Below are 20,332 nucleotides of genomic sequence, written 5' to 3'. Positions count from 1 at the left end.
ACAACTTACCATGTCTGATATGGACTGTGAACATTACTGCGCCACGTGGACTGAAACAAGGTGATACCGGCAAATACAACAGTCTTCAGTGCAGCCCCTATAAGGAGACTGGAACCTGGGAGCTCGATCCAAAACAAACCAGAAGGACAGTTTTATATTTCCTTTTGCCACTTAAAGAAATAGTATACCTAATAATCCTGTTGTGACTATCGAGACCTGTGCTCTCATTGAGAGACTGTGACCACTAAGCCTGTGTCCTCATTAAGAGATTGTAACCACTAAGCCTGTGTCCTCATTGAGAGACTGTAACCACTAAGCCTGTGCTCTCATTGAAAGACTGAAACCACTAAGCCTGTGCCCTCATTGAGAGACTGTAATCACTAAGCCAGTGGTCAAATTTGTTGCCCCGGAGGCCATACTTTGGGACTGCAGCGCCGGATATGGGACCCACTGAAAATGTGGGTTCTTTTAAAGCCTTTTTCACATGAGCGTGACAGATTAGGTCCGGATGCGTTAAGGGTACGTTCAGTGAAACTCGCACCATTTTGCAAGCAACTTCAGTCAGTTTTGTCTGCGATTCCGTTCAGTTCAGTTTTTTCCACGCGGGTTCAATGCGTTTTGATGCGTTTTTCATGCGTGTGATAAAAAACGGAAGGTTTACAAACAACATCTCTTAGGCCTCTTTCACACGGGCGTTGCGGGAAAATGTGCGGGTGCGTTGCGGGAACACCCGCGATTTTTCCGCGCGAGTGCAAAACATTGTAATGCGTTTTGCACTCGCGTGAGAAAAATCACGCATGTTTGGTACCCAAACCCGAACTTCTTCACAGAAGTTCGGGCTTGGGTTAGGTGTTGTGTAGATTATATTATTTTCCCTTATAACATGGTTATAAGGGAAAATAATAGCATTCTGAATACAGAATGCATAGTAGGTGATCAATTGAGGGTTAAAAAAAATAAATAAAATTAACTCACCTTCTCCTCTTGTTCGCGTAGCTCCCGTCTCTTCTTTACTTCTCAAAAGATGAACTATCGGCTAGGACCTGTGGTGACGTCAGATAACATGCTCCAATCACATGGTCCATCACCACGGTGATGTACCATGTGATTGGAGCATGTGATCTGACGTCACCAAAGGTCCTTTAGCCGATAGTTCATCTTTTGAGAAGTAAAGAAGAGACAGGAGCTACGCGAACAAGAGGAGAAGGTGAGTTAATTTTATTTATTTTTTTTAACCCTCAATTGATCACCTACTATGCATTCTGTATTCAGAATGCTATTATTTTCCCTTATAACCATGTTATAAGGGAAAATAATACAGTTTATAGACTGTCACCTAGCAACCATGTGTGAAAATCGCACCGCATCCGCACTTGCTTGCGGATGCGATGCGTTTTTCACTGAAGCACCATTCATTTCTATGGGGCCAGGGCTGCGTGAAAAATGCAGAATATAGAACATGCTGCATTTTTCATGCAGACCCATTGAAATTAATGGGTCAGGATTCAGTGCGGGTGCTATGGGTTCATGTCACGCATTGCACCCGCGCGGAAAACTCGCTCGTGTGAAAGGGGCTTAAGTCTTCTCCCTCCCTGGCCGCTCTGCAGGAATTTTTGGGCTTCTGAACAATCCCATCACACATGATGATAGGATTAGATACACAGCTCAGCTACTGTATCACACATGATAGGATTAGATACACACTTAGCACACTATCACAACACACAAAAACAAAAGTTTTAGATTTTAGAAAAACTGACTTTTCTAAAATTAGATTAGTGGTATACGAGTCCCTATCAGATTGGAACAGTTTCATTGGAGTCCAGGAGAAATGGGACTACTTAAAAGTGGCACTATTGAAGGCAACAGAAAATTGCATTAGGCTTGTCAGTAAAAGCAAAAAAAGGAAGAGACCACTGTGGTAATCAGCAGAAGTGACCAAAATCATTAAAAACAAAAAGATAGCATTTTGTAATTATAAAAAAAAACTAAACGAGGATGACAGGGAAATTTATAAGATTAGGCAGAGACAGGGCCAACAAGTTATAAGAGCTTCTAAAGCACAGGCAGAAGAGAAATTAGCTCAGTCAGTGAAAAAAGGTGATAAGACATTCTTCAAGTACATGAATAAAAAAGGAAACTAAAACAAGGAATTATCAAATTAAAAACAAAAGAAGGAAGGTATATGGAAGAAGATAAAGAACTAGCTGACTGCCTCAATGAACAAAGAAACCATGGCAACAAGCCCCTCCCCATCTAGTGCTAGTATAATAGACCCCACATCCATAAGTCCTTCCTCTTTCTTAGCGAGTTGACACCAACTCAATAACAGGAACAATCCGGAACAATCCTCTTTAACCGATGCAGCACGAACCGCTGAAACTCTCCGGAACTGGAAACACCTCCACGGCTTGGCGAACTCAGCACTGGAGCCACCATGTGAAGCTCCTAATGATCTCGAAGATTCTATCCTGCAAAACAAGAAAGACAGAAAAATTGCGGAATTACCTAGAACAGGGATAAGCATCCCTGAAGATAAAAAACATTGTCAATGCAACTAATCAAAGCAAGAAATCACATATAGACACTCAAAGGATTGCCAGGGCGGGTAAAAGGGGTGGGGCAATACTCGCCTCCGTGTCTTTCATAAAATCATAACTTTACGTCATAGAATAGGAAAATCATGCAATTTTATTTCAAGACACGGAGGCTCCTATTGCAAGTTCAAAGCCGACCCATAACAGACGAGAAAGCATGAAGTAGCGGTCGAAAGTAGAATTCCCTGAAGGTGGATACTCTGGACCAATCTGCCAACCTCATGACGTTTTCCAGTTTAGAACCTGCTACCGCCATAGAAGTGGCCGCCGCTCCTCTGGTGGAGTGAGCCGTGAAGACTGACGTGTCCACTCCCGCTAAGGACATGACCCACTTAACCCATCGAGCCAACATAGTACTAGTGACAGGGGAGAAGGGCCGACGGAACAAAAGAAAAAAACTGGGGAGATGCAGGAGAGCGAAATGCTAACGTACGAGCCTCATATTCCTTGAGGCAGAGTACCGGACAGAGTGCTGGGGTAGAAGGGTAAGCGGGATAATGTACCACGCAAATGTGCGTCTTGGTGCGGCGAGTAATGATGAAGGTAACGCCTTCCGGAGTGAACGAACGGGCATCATAGTCCAGAGCCCAGACATCGGACACTCTCTTACAAGAGATGAGACACAAGAGTGTAACTAGCTTGGCCGACAACTGGCGCAAGGAGAGATCTGGGTTGGACGGCCAGGTAGAGAAAAGAGACAAGACACATCCCAAGTCGTGGAGAACCGAGGCCTCGGGGGCCTAGCCAGGCGTGAACCACGGAGGAGACGACACACCAAAGGGTGCCGGCCTGCTGGAAGCCCGTCGAAACCTTGGTGAGCGGAGGAGATAGCCGACCTGAACAAGTTAATTGTGCGGTAAGCCTTGCCCTCTTCGAACAAGCAAGTAAGGAACTGCAAAATTTTCGCTACAGGGGCCGAAAAAGGATCCAAGTCCCGAGCCAGGCACCAGTTAGCCCAAGATCTCCAGGTAGCTCTATAAGATCTTCTTGTGCCGGGAGCCCATGTGTCCTCCAAAAGACGTTGAGTCGTCTCCGAAATTCCCCGGATTTCCCAGGAGTTCCCGAAATCCTGCATGCGAGGAGCCGAAGCGAGCTGTCCAGAATGAGAGGATGCTGAAGCCCCGACGGTCCTCGTAAAAGATCCCGAAGGCAAGGCAGGAGGAAGGGTGTGTCGACTGTCAGCTCTAACAATTGGGGAAACCAAGATTGGGTGCCTCAAAAAGGGGCTACCATAACAAGCTCAGCCAATTGCTGGCAAACTCGTCTGAGGACCCGCGGAATCATGCAGAACGGTGGAAAAGCATACATCAGTGACTCCCACCAGTCCTGTAGGAAGGCGTCCACCGCCGCCGCGTCTGGGTCCGGGCGCCAGCTGTAAAAACGGGAAAGCTGAGGGTTCAAACGGGAAGCGAAGAGGACGATAAAAAAGGGACCCCAGTGAGAAGATAAAGCAGCGAACACCTGCTCGTGCAACTTCCAATCGCTGCCATCCTTGAGATATCGAGAGCTCCAGTCCACGTGAGTGTTGTGTAGCCCTGGAAGGTATTCCGCCAGTGCCACAATGTCCCTGGCCAGACAGAACGACCAAAAGTGCTTCGCTAGCCAAAACAACATAGCTGAATGAGTGCCTCCCATGGCGTTGACATACCTCACCGCCGAGACGTTGACCATACGCAGCCTGATGCACGCCTTGGCTACTCCATTTGCAAATCTGCGAATCGCGAAGGATCCCGCCAGAAGTTCCAGAGCATTGATGTGGAGGTGGGACTCGTCCACCGACCAGCATCCTCCGGTTGTCACACCTTCGCCTTGCCGTTCCAGGCCGAGAGATTGTGGATCCACCATAACAACTCGTCTCTGGTATCCGAATCCAGCGAGAGGAGATCTGCATATGAAGCCCCCGCGTGTAGGTGGGTAATCTTCAAGCGTTGCAAGGCCCGCTAATGCAGCGGGGCTGGGAAGACTGCCTGAATAGAGGAGGCCAGGAGGCCGATAATCCGGGCCAGATGGCGCAGTGAGATCTGAGGAGCCGCCAAGGCGCGGCGCAACTCCTTGTGGATGGAATGGATTTTTTCCCCAGGGAGGCGTAGCGTAGACGTGGTCGAATCCACCGTGAAGCCCAGAAAATCCATGCTGCGAGATGGTACCAGCACAGACTTCTCCCTCTTGAGAAGAAAACCCAGACGGGACAGGAGATTCATAGTCAAATCTAGATGACTGAGAAGGATGGATCGGTCCTGAGCCATGATAACGATGTAGTCTAAGTAGACTATTAGATGTACTCCTCAACTGCGCAGCCAAGCCATAGCTGGACGCATTAATTTGGTGAAGCACCAGCGAGCTGAAGAGAGACCAAAGGGGAGACATGTAAAACGCCAAAGGTCCCCTTTCCAGAGAAAACGAAGAAGGTCTCTGGAAGACTCTGACACTGGAACCGTCAGATATGCATCTTTGAGGTCGAGCTTCACCATCCAATCTTGTTGCAGAAGAAGATCTCTGAGAATGTGAATCCCCTCGATTTTGAAGTGGTGGTACCTGACGAACGCATTTAAAGCCCGGAGATTGATTACCAGGCGCATATGCCCTTTCTTTTCCACTAGGAAAATGCTGCTGACAACTCCCAAGTGTCCGTCCAGGGCCCGTTCCACCGCCCCTTTCCGGTAGAGGTCCGACAGCTCCTGATCCACCAAAGCTTGTGCCTGTGTGGAGCGGACCTGGATATGCGGTGGGGGCAGGAAAGGAGGGTCGTCTACCAGCTCTATGTGGAACCCCCGAACTGTGGAAAGAACCCACAGGTCCGAGGTGATGCTGGACCAAACATGAGAAAAAAGATGGAGTCTCACCCCTACATAAATATCCGAAAAATGCAGAGGAGGTGTTGGACTTACTATAAGGACGTCTTTATCCCGTGGAACCTCTATAGCAGTGGTGGCGAACCTATGGCACGAGTGCCAGAGGTGGCACTCAGAGCCCTCTCTGTGGGCACCCATGCCATGGAAAAAGTTTATGGCGTACCAATATGCCTCAGACTTTTCCTGCCATTCATCAGCGCAGGATACACTATGAACAGCACAGGCAGCGCACGGAATGTAGGCAGGTTATTATAGCTAAATGATAAAGTACATGGAAGATATAATATGTTGGACTGTAGTATTCAGGTTAAATTGCAGTGTCGGCACTTTGCAATAAATAAGTGGGTTTTGGTTTGCAGTTGGCACTCGGTCTCTAAAAGGTTCGCCATCACTGCTCTATAGCCTCTCAAATGGCCCGATCCGCCACGAGTAGGGAAGAAGGAAGAAGACTGTCTCGCCTCTGGGTAGGGGTTCCTCTGAGCAAAGGGCCTCTGAGAGAAGGAGCCTCGACCCATGCCTCGGGTCTGGAAGGTCGACTGGCCGGACAGTCGGCCCCTGGAACTGCCGTCCCTGGTAGAAACCCTATTCTGAAACACCCTTTTCATGAAGGACTGGGCTTTGTCTAATGCCGTAAAGGCGCCCACAAAACGGCCCATATCCTTGATAAAAGAATCACAGAAGAGCAAACCTTGTGCCTCCCTGCCTGCCTCTGTAAGGGCGAGGTTGGCCAATTTGGGTTCTATTTTAAAAAATATAAAGGGAATTATTAACATTCCCGGTAATACAAATGGCGCGTTGAACCCAGCCCTGGAGTTCCTCCGGGTCCACCTGCCTGTCCTCAGCTCTAGCAGTTTCTGACAGCTCGAAAATTTTGACCAAGGGGCCAAAGACATCCAAGAGTTTGTCCTGGCAGGCTTTTAAGGCTGATTCTAGCCTTTTCGAGGATTCCAACCTGATTTGGCCAAAAATTTTGCCCTTTTAGGGTCCACCACTGGGGTATCACAGACCTTGTTAGGTACCAGGGGTTTCAGGCATTCCGCCCGTAGCTTATTGCGAGCCTCCTTACTAAGGGGGCACCGAACATCGGCCTCTAAGTACTTGGCCACATGGTCTACTGGGAGCCACTCCGTCGATCTGGGATGATGGAGGGCATCCGGGTCAAAGAGGGGTTCGCCAACCGGGTCTATAATGGCGGCCGAAGAGGCAGTGGCGGCCTCAGCTAGAGAGCCGCTGGCCGAAGGGGCTGAAAAGCATCAGTCGGAGCCTCCTCTTCTGAACCAAAGTCCGACTCGGACTCAGTGTCTGGTTGTGCTCTGGCACATTTCCATGGGCACGCTCTTTCTGCCTGGCGCGTACAGGCTCTTTTGCGCGACATAGGCGCGCTATCATGGGTGGCAAAAGTCACACCGCTCAAATCGTTTCTGGAGGCTGACGGGTCAGGTGCTGATGACCTAGAGTCAAGGGTGGCATGGGGCACCTGCACTCTAGAAGCAGAGGGTTGGGCCAAAATGGACTCAGAGATGGACCAGGATAGTGTGGAGGACATAGATCCCATAGCCGCAATGATGGCATCAGTGATAGAGCGCTGGAGCGCAAGGACCTGGGAGTCATCCACCCGGGGGTTATCCACTCCCGCAGGGGGGAAGGGGCCATAATATTAGCCCAAGGGAGTACTTGTCCACAAGGGAAACAGAGCAATAGGTACCAGAGGGCCGAGACCAGGGGTAATGTCGTCCGCAACTGCCGGACGGAATGAAGAGCGAAGCGTCCGAAGTCTCGCGAGACTACGGGCGCGACGTACGCAACTGACGGCCAGAATGAAGCGCGGGGCGCCCGAAGTCTCGCGAGTCTGCAGGCGCGTCAGTAGGAGGGCGGGGCCAGAACAGAGCAGCCGGGGAGCGCGGAGAAGAAGGAGAAGATTAGGTAAGAGCAATGGCGGACGGGTGCAGTAGGCGCCGAAGCAAAGGAGATAGGGAAAGAGGGGGGGAACGGATTCGAGGACACCAGAAGGAAGAAAGAACCACACCAGTCCCTGAGGCAGAGACTGGTGTGGGAGCAATGGCGACAGGGGAGAAAAATATATATATAAAAACGCTGACATAACCAGACCTATAAGTAAATATATATAGGCGACACCTGTGAGGAAGAAAACCTAATAAAACCAAAAACTACCAATCGAGTGAAACACTGAAATAGGTACAAACAAAGAAAATAACTGTATTGGAGTGCACTTATCTTGGTGGCAGCAGCAAAGAAAGAGGAAGGACTTATGGATGTGGGGTCTATTATACTGGCACTAGATGGGGAGGGGCTTGTTGCCATGGTTTCTTTCCTTTATGTCATGTTTTTCTTTGCTGCTATTGGTGGACAGTAAAGAAAGGGTTAAGCAATAGGAGCCTCCGTGTCTTGAAATAAAATCAGTGATACAGTCCTAACCTCAGTATCTGAGGAAAGGGATTTAGGGGTCATTATTTCAGAAGACTTAAAGGTAGGCAGACCTTGTCATAGAGCAGCAGGAGATGCTAGCAGAATGCTTGGGAGTATAGAGAGAGGCATTACCAGTAGAAAGAGGGAGGCGCTCATGCCGCTCTACAGAGCACTAGTGAGACCTCATCTGGAGTATTGTGCTCAGTACTGGAGACCATATCTCCAGAAGGATATAGATACTCTAGAGAGAGTTCAGAGAAGAGCTACTAAACTGGTCCATGGATTGCAGGATAAAACTTACCAGCAAAGATTAAAGGACCTTATCATGTATAGCTTGGAAGAAAGACGAGACAGAGGGGAGATGAGAGAAACTGCTAAATACATAAAGGGAATCAACAAGGTAAAAGAGGAGAGAAGATTTAAAAGAAGAAAAACTACCACAAGAGGACATAGTGTTAAATTAGAGGGGCAAAGGTTTAAAAGTAATATCAGCAGGTATTACTTTACTGAGAGAGTAGTGGATGCATGGAATAGCCTTCCTGCAGAAGTAGTAGCTGCAAATACAGTGAAGGAGTTTAAGCATGCATGGGATAGGCATAAGGCCATCCTTCATATAAGATAGGGCCAGGGGCTATCCATAGTACTCAGTATATTGGGCAGACTAGATGGGCCAAACGGTTCTTATCTGCCGACACATTCTATGTTTCTATGATAGGATTAGATACACAGCTCATCAGACAGTATCACACATGATAGGATTAGATACACAGCTCATCAGACAGTATCACACATGATAGGATTAGATACACAGCTCATCAGACAGTATCACACATGATAGGATTAGATACACAGCTCATCAGACAGTATCACACATGATAGGATTAGATACACAGCTCATCAGACAGTATCACACATGATAGGATTAGATACACAGCTCAGCAGACAGTATCACACATGATAGGATTAGATACACAGCTCAGCAGACAGTATCACACATGATAGGATTAGATACACAGCTTAGCAGACAGTATCACACATGATAGGATTAGATACACAGCTCAGCAGACAGTATCACACATGATAGGATTAGATACACAGGTTGGAGATGATTCTGGAGCAGAGAAACCGTCACGCTCTGATTTGTCTCCACAATGATGGCCGCCCTCTTGTGCTGGAGACACTTTCCTCTGGCAGACCCTGCACCAATCTAAAACCCGCCCCCAAAATGACATGTGGTGCTGACAAGAGCCCTGTGCTCTCAGGAGAAGCAGGCTGCGTGTTCTCTCTGCACTGTTGGAGCAGGCTGCGTGTTCTCTCTGCACTGTTGGAGCAGGCTGCGTGTTCTCTCTGCACTGTTGGAGCAGGCTGTGTTGTATTTTTGCAGGCGTGAACTGCATTTTACTTTCCTGGTAGGTTTGCAGGAGGTGGATTCTGTAGTATTGTGTATTGTCAGCTCTGCATTTGGAGTGGACTGTGTTACCTCCTGTGGAGCGGACTACAGTTGGAGTGGACTGTGTTACCTCCTGTGGAGCGGCTACAGTTGGAGTGGACTGTGTTACCTCCTGTGGAGCGGCTACAGTTGGAGTGGACTGTGTTACCTCCTGTGAAGAGCAGACTACAGTTGGAGTGGACTGTATTACCTCCTGTGAAGCAGACTACAGTTGGAGTGGACTGTATTACCTCCTGTGAAGCAGACTACAGTTGGAGTGGACTGTGTTACCTCCTGTGGAGCAGACTACAGTTGGAGTGGACTGTGTTACCTCCTGTGAAGCAGACTACAGTTGGAGTGGACTGTGTGTATTACCTCTTGTAGAGCGGATACAGTTGGAGTGGACTGTGTTACCTCCTGTATATCTATGGCGTTAGCCGTGTGGTCTGAGCGGGTCCTGGAGCTGCTGCTGAAAATGAACAATCTGCAGCATGCAGGTAAGGTGTCGTGTGTTTAAGCCCCGTGTACACTACATGTCACTCCCCCTGCGTTCTTTGTAAGATTTTTCTTCTTCTGTAGGTTGTCTCCCATTCTGCGTCCAGGGACAGCGGGTCGGCTGGGTGACGCAGCCAGTGGCGCAGGTTCTCCTGCAGAGTTCTGACATTTTCACATTATATAAAGAGGACTCCGGGGCCCGGCTGGAGCTGAGTGATCGGCTGCGCACCCCCCATGAGCGGACGCGGGCTGTGCAGGAGGTGATGGAGGGGCTCAGAGGTCGGGGAGCCTTCCCCTGTCTCCAGGAATGGAGGGACGAGGTGAGGACACAAAATCCCCCCCCCCCCCATATCCCAGCAAACGGTCATGGCCTTGTGTCTGTACGTCTTGCCGGTTATGGTCTCCTGTCTGTACGTCTTACCGGTCATGGCCTTGTGTCTGTACGTCTTGCCGGTTATGATCTCATGTCTGTACGTCTTACCGGTCATGGTCTCCTGTCTGTACGTCTTACCGGTCATGGCCTTGTGTCTGTACGTCTTACCGGTCATGGCCTTGTGTCTGTACGTCTTACCGGTCATGGTCTTGTGTCTGTATGTCTTACCGGTTATGGTCTCGTGTCTGTACGTCTTACCGGTCATGGCCTTGTGTCTGTACGTCTTACCGGTCATAGCCTTGTGTCTGTACGTCTTACCGGTCATGGCCTTATGTCTGTACGTCTTACCGGTCATGGCCTTGTGTCTGTACATCTTGCCGGTCATGGCCTTGTGTCTGTACGTCTTGCCGGTCATGGCCTTGTGTCTGTACGTCTTGCCGGTCATGGCCTTGTGTCTGTACGTCTTGCCGGTCATGGCCTTGTGTCTGTACGTCTTGCCGGTCATGGCCTTGTGTCTGTACGTCTTGCCGGTCATGGCCTTGTGTCTGTACGTCTTGCCGGTCATGGCCTTGTGTCTGTACGTCTTGCCGGTCATGGCCCCTTGTGTCTACGTCTTGCCGGTCATGGCCTTGTGTCTGTACGTCTTGCCGGTCATGGCCTTGTGTCTGTACGTCTTGCCGGTCATGGCCTTGTGTCTGTACGTCTTGCCGGTCATGGTCTCCTGTCTGTACGTCTTGCCGGTCATGGTCTCCTGTCTGTACGTCTTGCCGGTCATGGCCTTGTGTCTGTACGTCTTGCCGGTCATGGCCTTGTGTCTGTACGTCTTGCCGGTCATGGCCTTGTGTCTGTACGTCTTGCCGGTCATGGCCTTGTGTCTGTACGTCTTGCCGGTCATGGCCTTGTGTCTGTACGTCTTGCCGGTCATGGCCTTGTGTCTGTACGTCTTGCCGGTCATGGCCTTGTGTCTGTACGTCTTGCCGGTCATGGCCTTGTGTCTGTACGTCTTGCTGGTCATGGCCTTGTGTCTGTACGTCTTGCCGCTCATGGCCTTGTGTCTGTACGTCTTGCCAGTCATGGCCTTGTCTCTGTACGTCTTGCCGGTCATGGCCTTGTGTCTGTACGTCTTGCCGGTCATGGTCTCCTGTCTGTACGTCTTGCCGGTCATGGTCTTATGTCTGTACGTCTTACAGGTAATGGTCCTCACATCTGCACTCCGTCTGCCTTCCATGCATTGTAGTTTATTGCTCCCTGTTATCAGCCATAATCGGCTCAGACAGACTGTAGTGTTTGGTAAGAGTGACAGGAAATGCAAAAACCTCCCTGCTCCCCATGATGACTATAATAAGATGGGACTGATATCAGCGCTCCTCTTATAACGCTGCTGTACTGTAATAAGATGGGACTGATACCAGCCGCTCCTCTTATAACGCTGCTGTACTGTAATAAGATGGGACTGATATCAGCCGCTCCTCTTATAACTCTGCTGTACTGTAATAAGATGGGACTGATATCAGCCGCTCCTCTTATATAACACTGCTGTACTGTAATAGGATGGGACTGATATCAGCCGCTCCTCTTATAACTCTGCTGTACTGTAATAAGATGGGACTGATATCAGCCGCTCCTCTTATAACGCTGCTGTACTGTAATAAGATGGGACTGATATCAGCCGCTCCTCTTATAACTCTGCTGTTCTATTATATGGTGACTTTATGGTTACTGGCCCTTTAATTCAACATTTCCTGCTGCATGTAATTGACGTGTAGTGTGTGACTCCTGTGTAATCAGTCTTTCTTCACGCCATTGTTGCGCTGCGTTGTATGATGTGTGTGATGTGGTCACTTGTTCTGTCATAGTATAATTGGCGTGACGTGATTCTCTTTCCTCTCTCTTCCTCAGCTGTACGATGTGAAGACTTTCTTCTCGGATCCTCCTCTTCTCAGCATGGAGCGAGCAGCCACACGTGAGTCATAAGATCACTGTAACACATGGTGGTGCCCTGGGCCCAGGAGCTTGCACTCTATTTGCACAGGGTCTCTGTATATGATGGGACTATTATTGTTTCATCCTTCCCTCCAGCTCTCCTCGGGGTCTCCCGTTGTGGCGTCCATGTGAACGGCTTTCTACGCAGAGGTGCCGACATTTTTATGTGGATTGCACGACGTTCATTAACGAAACCCAACTACCCCGGAAAGCTGGACCATTTGGTGAGAGGTTCTGGAAGAGCCGGAGCATCTGGTCAGGGGTTCTGGGAGAGCTAGACCATCTGGTCAGGGGTTCTGGGAGAGCTGGACCATCTGGTCAGGGGTTCTGGGAGAGCTGGACCATCTGGTCAGGGGTTCTGGGAGAGCTGGACCATCTGGTCAGTGGTTCTGGGAGAGCTGGACCATCTGGTCAGGGGTTCTGGGAGAGCTGGACCATCTGGTCAGGGGTTCTGGGAGAGCTGGACCATCTGGTCAGGGGTTCTGGGAGAGCTGGACCATCTGGTCAGGGGTTCTGGGAGAGCTGGACCATCTGGTCAGGGGTTCTGGGAGAGCTGGACCATCTAGTGAGGGGTTCTGGCAGAGCCAGAGCATCCAGTGAGAGGTTCTGGGAGACCCGGAGCGTCTGGTCAAGGGTTCTGGGAAAGCTGGACCATCTGGTGAAGGATTCTAGAAGAGCAGGAGCATCTGGGATTGCTCATGGATTCTGGGAGAGCTAGAGCGTCCGGTGAGGGGTTTTGGGAGAGCTGGACCATCTGGTCAGAGTTCCTGGATGCACCGGAGCGTTTGGTCAGGAGTTCTTGTAGAGCTGGACCATCTGGTGAGGGGTTCTGGGAGAGATGGAGCATCCGGTCAGGGGTCCTGGCAGCGCCAAAGCGTCTGGTCAGGGGTTCTGGGAAAGCCGGAGCATCTGGTCAGAGGTTGTGGGAGAGCTGGATCATCTTGTGAGGGGTTCTGGGAGAGCCGGAGCGTCTGGTCAGGGGTTATGGGAGAGCCGGAGCCTCTGGTCAGGGTTTGTGAGAAAGCTGGGTGATGCCCAATATGGTCTCCTTTACAGATCTGACTGATCAGAGTGTTAATTAAAGGGGAACTCCTCTGTCTATAAGTGACTGGAAATAAGGCTGATACACTTCTACGTGGTGTCTCTTCAACAGGCGGCCGGAGGAATCTCTGCAGGGTCCGGCGTGTGGGAGACCCTCCTAAAGGAGTGTACAGAAGAGGCGTGTATCCCAGAATCCCTTGCATCCAAAGCCAGACCAGCCGGGACTGTAAGGTGAGCTCCAGTAAATGTCTTCAGTGTAAAGCACCTTGAAACTGGATGCCGCCATGTGCCCCACACTGATATCTAAGATATTTGGCCTGATGGAGCGGTTTCTTATCTACTAGCATTTCCTTTTATTCAATGTAAAATTGTCTATGCAGGGGGGATGTCAGCACCCATGGCGGTGCCCACAACCTATCTGCTGCTCCTGGGTCCCATGGTGATGTCTGCTGTGCCCTTCCCCATCTGAGCTACTGGGCACAAATGTATCACACTGCTTCTATGGCAAATGTATTGTGACAGTAACGTAATAGATGGCATCTTCTGGTGCCATTGTACATCTGAGGTCAGCATGTCTTACCCGGTCCTTGGTAACCACTGTCCCTCTTCCCTCACAGCTATGCCTATGAGAAGAAGGATGCCCTGTACCTGGAGCGCCAGTTTGTCTTTGACCTGGAGGTTCCTGAGTCCTTCCAGCCTCATGTGGGTGACGGAGAGGTACAGGAGTTTTATCTGTGGCCCCTGGACAAGGTGAGTAACACTGTGGCCCCTCAGTGTCAGTAGAGTGTGGACTTTCTCCATGTGACAGGTCATTGTGTCGCCTTGCAGGTGAGAGATGCTATCGCCACCCAGGAGTTTAAACCCAACTGTGCTCTGGTCGTACTGGATTTCCTCATCCGGAACGGGCACATTCAGCCAGACGACGGTAATGGATGAGAGTATTATAGGGGTTAATGGGGGCATATCGCTAGGATATGCCCCCATTGTCTTATAGGTGCGGGTCCCAGCACCTATATTGAGAACGGAGCTCCGCAAGTGAAGGATGGCGCGCTGCACATGCACAGACGCCCTCCATTCATTTTCTATGGGGCTGGCTCGGCTATTTTCGTCAGCCCCATAAAAATGAATGGGAACAGGGGCCACGCATGCGTGGTACACTCCCATTCACTTTTATGGGGAGCCGGCTCCGTTCTCGATATAGGTGCGGGTCCTAGTGGTGGGACCCGCAACTATAAAACAATGGGGGCATATCCTAGCAATATACCCCCATTGTCTATGATGAGACAACCCCTTTAATTGTGTGTAAGCTGAATGGAGGCGCTACAGCAGTGTACACCCCATGGTAGTGACTGGCTGGTTAATTAGGGTTAAACAGCTGCTCTTTATTTTATGACCATAGTTTTAAAGTCACTTTATCAGGTCATATCTCTGGGCCCCAGCTTGGGGTATGGGTAGAGGAGTGGGCCGTGCCTGGAGGCAGCGGGGTAAGGGGGTAGAGGAGTGGGCCGTACCTGGAGGCTGGGAGAGTAAGGGGGTAGAGGAGTGGGCTGTACCTGGGGGAAGGGGGTAGAGGAGTGGGCAGTACCTGGAGGCTGGGGGGAAGGGGCTAGAGGAGTGGGCAGTACCTGGAGGCTGGGGGGAAGGGGGTAGAGGAGTGGGCTGTACCTGGAGGCTGGGGGGAAGGGGGTAGAGGAGTGGGCTGGAGGCTGGGGGGAAGGGGGTAGAGGAGTGGGCAGTACCTGGAGGCTGGGGGGAAGGGGGTAGAGGAGTGGGCTGTACCTGGAGGCTGGGGGGAAGGGGGTAGAGGAGTGGGCTGTACCTGGAGGCTGGGGGGGAAGGGGTAGAGGAGTGGGCTGTACCTGGGGGTAGAGGAGTGGGCTGTACCTGGGGGTAGAGGAGTGGGCTGTACCTGGAGGCTGGGGGAAGGGGGTAGAGGAGTGGGCTGTACCTGGGGGTAGAGGAGTGGGCTGTACCTGGAGGCTGGGGGAAGGGGGTAGAGGAGTGGGCTGTACCTGGAGGCTGGGGGGAAGGGGGTAGAGGAGTGGGCTGTACCTGGAGGCTGGGGGGAAGGAGTAGAGGAGTGGGCTGTACCTGGGGGTAGAGGAGTGGGCTGTACCTGGAGTCCAGAAGGTGGAGGGTAGCAAAGTGGTAGATGGTGTAGGAGTGGGCTGCATCCAGGGGTGGTGGAAATGGTAGAAGAGTGGGTTATACCTGAGGGCAGGGGAGATGGTAGAGGAGCCGTGGCTGCAGTTTTGGGGTGGAGAACATTAGTAATATTTTCCTTTCTTCTTTCAGAAAAGTTTTACACCAAGTTTGTGGAAAATCTGCACAGACCGCTGTGATGTCACAGGAGAGCGCCATAATCCGATGCTGTGATTTCACAAGAGAATCACAATCTGATGCTGTGATGTCACATGACTGACCTGCAATCTGATGCTGTGATGTCACATGACTGATCTACAATCTGATGCTGTGATGTCACATGACTGACCTGCAATCTGATGCTGTGATGTCCCATGACTGATCTACAATCTGATGCTGTGATGTCACATGACTGATCTACAATCTGATGCTGTGATGTCACATGACTGATCTACAATCTGATGCTGTGATGTCACATGACTGATCTACAATCTGATGCTGTGATGTCAATGTGATTTCCCATTTTCCAATAACAGACATGGTAAATTGAATAGTGCTCTTAAATAGTTCAATTTACTTATCCAAAAAATAAGCCCTCATATGGTTATATGAATGGAAAATTTAAAAAAGTTATGGCTATTGGAACCTTACGATTAAAAAATGAAAATTGGCCCCGTACTATATACTCCGAAAACAATACAAACAATGAAGAACTTTCAAAAACGGACTGAGAATAAATATAAAAATGTCTACATTAAAACTGTAAACGGCTCTGTTCTGTCACATGGCCAAACAGGGGCTGTTGCTGGTCTGGGGTTTGGCTGGTTAGGTGGCGGCACAATATGTAAATTATTGCTGTTGTGGCTGCAATCTACTGAAAATTCCCCTTTATATTTGAATTACATAAAGGGGCCACATAGGGCTAATAGTCACCACTATGTACGTTTTACCTAATAATCACAGTTGTACTTACCTTTAGCCCTTGCATCCTAAACCTACATATGAAGAGAACCTCGTGGCGTAGCAGCTGGATCCAACCAACTGTTAAAAGAGGAGAGAAAAACAGTCATGGTGCATTTATCATTGAGACCTGGCCCCCCTAAGGGATGCATAAAAAAAAGAATGGTTTCCATATTCTACTACATACAACTTCCATAGTCAACTACGTGGAAAGGGAGGGACTGGTGTAGCAGTAACTTGGCCAGGAGCACGTTCAGCTTCTGCTCTGTTGGATGAGTGCGCGCATATTATTGTCTTTTTGCAATTACCTCGGTGATCGATTGCTGTCAAAACAAGTAAAAAGAGGAAGAGAAGCATCAGGAGTAATATATGGCATTGAAGTCCATGGGAAGGAATGACAGCTCCCTTCTGCTGCCGTTGATGAGCCCTGACTGCTGGTGGGAGATGCAGTGCTTCCTTTGGAAGGACCAGGCAAATGTCTGTTGGCCATAGTGTACAGTAACTGTACCAGTAATGTATGAAGAGTCACAATAGTGGCCCTGGACCAGACTGGTGAGGGTGGCAACAGCACGAGGAGTCAACATAGTGACCCCGGAACAGAGTGCTGAGGATGACAACTGCATGAAGAGTCACAATAGTGTCCCCGGAACAGTGTGCTGAGGATGACAACTGTATGAAGAGTCACAATAGTGTCCCCGGAACAGTGTGCTGAGGATGACAACTGTATGAAGAGTCACAATAGTGTCCCCGGAACAGTGTGCTGAGGGTGACAACTGTATGAAGAGTCACAATAGTGACCCCGGAACAGTGTGCTGAGGGTGACAACTGTATGAAGAGTCACAATAGTGTCCCCGGAACAGTGTGCTGAGGATGACAACTGTATGAAGAGTCACAATAGTGACCCCGGAACAGTGTGCTGAGGGTGACAACTGTATGAAGAGTCACAATAGTGTCCCCGGAACAGTGTGCTGAGGATGACAACTGTATGAAGAGTCACAATAGTGTCCCCGGAACAGTGTGCTGAGGGTGACAACTGTATGAAGAGTCACAATAGTGTCCCCGGAACAGAGTGCTGAGGATGACAACTGTATGAAGAGTCACAATAGTGTCCCCGGAACAGTGTGCTGAGGGTGACAACTGTATGAAGAGTCACAATAGTGTCCCCGGAACAGTGTGCTGAGGGTGACAACTGTATGAAGAGTCACAATAGTGTCCCCGGAACAGTGTGCTGAGGGTGACAACTGTATGAAGAGTCACAATAGTGTCCCCCGGAACAGTGTGCTGAGGGTGACAACTGTATGAAGAGTCACAATAGTGTCCCCGGAACAGTGTGGTGAAGGTGACAACTGTATGAAGAGTCACAATAGTGTCCCCGGAACAGTGTGCTGAGGGTGACAACTGTATGAAGAGTCACAATAGTGACCCCGGAACAGTGTGCTGAGGGTGACAACTGTATGAAGAGTCACAATAGTGTCCCCGGAACAGTGTGCTGAGGGTGACAACTGTATGAAGAGTCACAATAGTGTCCCCGGAACAGAGTGCTGAGGATGACAACTGTATGAAGAGTCACAATAGTGTCCCCGGAACAGTGTGCTGAGGGTGACAACTGTATGAAGAGTCACAATAGTGTCCCCGGAACAGTGTGCTGAGGGTGACAACTGTATGAAGAGTCACAATAGTGTCCCCGGAACAGTGTGCTGAGGGTGACAACTGTATGAAGAGTCACAATAGTGTCCCCCGGAACAGTGTGCTGAGGGTGACAACTGTATGAAGAGTCACAATAGTGTCCCCGGAACAGTGTGGTGAAGGTGACAACTGTATGAAGAGTCACAATAGTGTCCCCGGAACAGTGTGCTGAGGGTGACAACTGTATGAAGAGTCACAATAGTGTCCCCCGGAACAGTGTGCTGAGGGTGACAACTGTATGAAGAGTCACAATAGTGTCCCCGGAACAGTGTGGTGAAGGTGACAACTGTATGAAGAGTCACAATAGTGTCCCCCGGAACAGTGTGCTGAGGATGACAACTGTATGAAGAGTCACAATAGTGACCCCGGAACAGTGTGCTGAGGGTGACAACTGTATGAAGAGTCACAATAGTGTCCCCGGAACAGTGTGCTGAGGATGACAACTGTATGAAGAGTCACAATAGTGTCCCCGGAACAGTGTGCTGAGGGTGACAACTGTATGAAGAGTCACAATAGTGTCCCCGGAACAGAGTGCTGAGGATGACAACTGTATGAAGAGTCACAATAGTGTCCCCGGAACAGTGTGCTGAGGGTGACAACTGTATGAAGAGTCACAATAGTGACCCCGGAACAGAGTGCTGAGGATGACAACTGTATGAAGAGTCACAATAGTGTCCCCCGGAACAGTGTGCTGAGGGTGACAACTGCATGAAGAGTCACAATAGTGTCCCCGGAACAGTGTGGTGAGGGTGGCAACTGCATGAAGAGTCACAATAGTGTCCCCGGAACAGAGTGCTGAAGGTGACAACTGTATGAAGAGTCACAATAGTGTCCCCCGGAACAGTGTGCTGAGGATGACAACTGTATGAAGAGTCACAATAGTGTCCCCCGGAACAGTGTGCTGAGGGTGACAACTGTATGAAGAGTCACAATAGTGACCCCGGAACAGAGTGCTGAGGATGACAACTGTATGAAGAGTCACAATAGTGTCCCCCGGAACAGTGTGCTGAGGGTGACAACTGCATGAAGAGTCACAATAGTGTCCCCGGAACAGTGTGGTGAGGGTGGCAACTGCATGAAGAGTCACAATAGTGTCCCCCGGAACAGTGTGCTGAGGGTGGCAACTGTATGAAGAGTCACAATAGTGTCCCCGGAACAGAGTGGTGAGGGTGACAACTGTATGAAGAGTCACAATAGTGACCCCGGAACAGTGTGCTGAGGGTGACAACTGTATGAAGAGTCACAATAGTGTCCCCGGAACAGTGTGCTGAGGGTGACAACTGTATGAAGAGTCACAATAGTGTCCCCCGGAACAGTGTGCTGAGGGTGACAACTGTATGAAGAGTCACAATAGTGTCCCCGGAACAGAGTGGTGAGGGTGACAACTGTATGAAGAGTCACAATAGTGTCCCCGGAACAGTGTGCTGAGGGTGACAACTGTATGAAGAGTCACAATAGTGTCCCCGGAACAGTGTGCTGAGGGTGACAACTGTATGAAGAGTCACAATAGTGTCCCCGGAACAGTGTGCTGAGGGTGACAACTGCATGAAGAGTCACAATAGTGTCCCCGGAACAGTGTGCTGAGGGTGACAACTGTATGAAGAGTCACAATAGTGTCCCCGGAACAGTGTGCTGAGGGTGACAACTGTATGAAGAGTCACAATAGTGTCCCCCGGAACAGTGTGCTGAGGGTGGCATGAACAGTCACAATAGTGGCTCTGCAACAGAGTGGTGAGGGTGGCAACAGCATGAAGAGTCACAATAGTGGCCCCAGAACAGAGTGGTGATGGTGGCATGAACAGTCACAATAGTGGCTCTGTAACAGACTGGTGAGGGTGGCAACAGCATAAAGAGTCACAATAGTGGCTCCGGAACATACTGGTGAGGGTGGCAACAGCATGAAGAGTCACAATAGTGGCCCCGAAATAGTGTGTGGGGAAGAGGGGAGGGACAATAGCAGCGGCAGTAACAGCACGAGATGGTGGCAGATCACAGTAGAAGATGGCAGTAGAGGCAGCAGGTGTGTGGCATCAGGTGGGTGACAGCATCAGAATAGTGACTGAAGCACGTGGCCAGAAGTAACATGTAAATGTTTCGGTGTGGCAGCACACTGCAGTCAGAACATTACTGCCAGAATGATCTAGTCTGATGAATCGAGCACTGGTATGTGGAAATCCTGGCTGATCCAGGCCTGATTCATCTTTATAAAGGTCAGTCTCTCCACATTTTGAGTGGAAAGGTGAGTTTGGGGTAACTATGCCTTCTGCCGCACCAAACACCCGCTCTGATGCCACACTACTGGCCGGGCAGGAAAGCTTGTCCAGGACAAACTCAGCCAGTTGGCTGC

General features: G+C 49.9%; 1 protein-coding gene and 1 long non-coding RNA gene across 3 annotated transcripts; one reads left to right on the top strand and one right to left on the bottom strand.

Annotated features, from left to right (window-relative positions):
* Positions 1-9,143: 9,143 nt before the first annotated feature.
* LOC120996622 lies at positions 9,144-9,804 on the bottom strand. Its single transcript, XR_005777820.1, has 3 exons — positions 9,720-9,804; positions 9,517-9,636; positions 9,144-9,474 (listed from the first exon to the last, which is right to left on the bottom strand). It is a non-coding gene; the product is annotated as an uncharacterized LOC120996622 (long non-coding RNA).
* LOC120996618 (nudix hydrolase 24, chloroplastic-like) lies at positions 9,636-15,797 on the top strand. 2 transcript variants are annotated; one of them, XM_040426666.1, is made up of 9 exons: positions 9,636-9,802; positions 9,885-10,120; positions 12,073-12,136; positions 12,253-12,380; positions 13,310-13,428; positions 13,815-13,947; positions 14,026-14,122; positions 15,493-15,563; positions 15,596-15,797. In XM_040426666.1, exons 1-8 carry the CDS (start codon positions 9,733-9,735, stop codon positions 15,537-15,539), a joined length of 894 nt encoding a protein of 297 aa, XP_040282600.1. In that variant the 5' UTR covers positions 9,636-9,732; the 3' UTR covers positions 15,540-15,563; positions 15,596-15,797. The 2 variants fall into 2 exon arrangements, with proteins under 2 accessions (XP_040282600.1, XP_040282599.1); XM_040426665.1 differs by having other exon boundaries at positions 15,493-15,797.
* The last annotated feature ends 4,535 nt before the right edge of the window (positions 15,798-20,332 follow it).

The sequence above is a fragment of the Bufo bufo genome, chromosome 3, assembly GCF_905171765.1.
Source record: "Bufo bufo chromosome 3, aBufBuf1.1, whole genome shotgun sequence".
Classification (NCBI taxonomy): Eukaryota; Metazoa; Chordata; class Amphibia; order Anura; family Bufonidae; genus Bufo; species Bufo bufo.
Note: the sequence above shows the minus strand (reverse complement) of the source record. Positions and strands in the feature narration are given on the sequence as shown.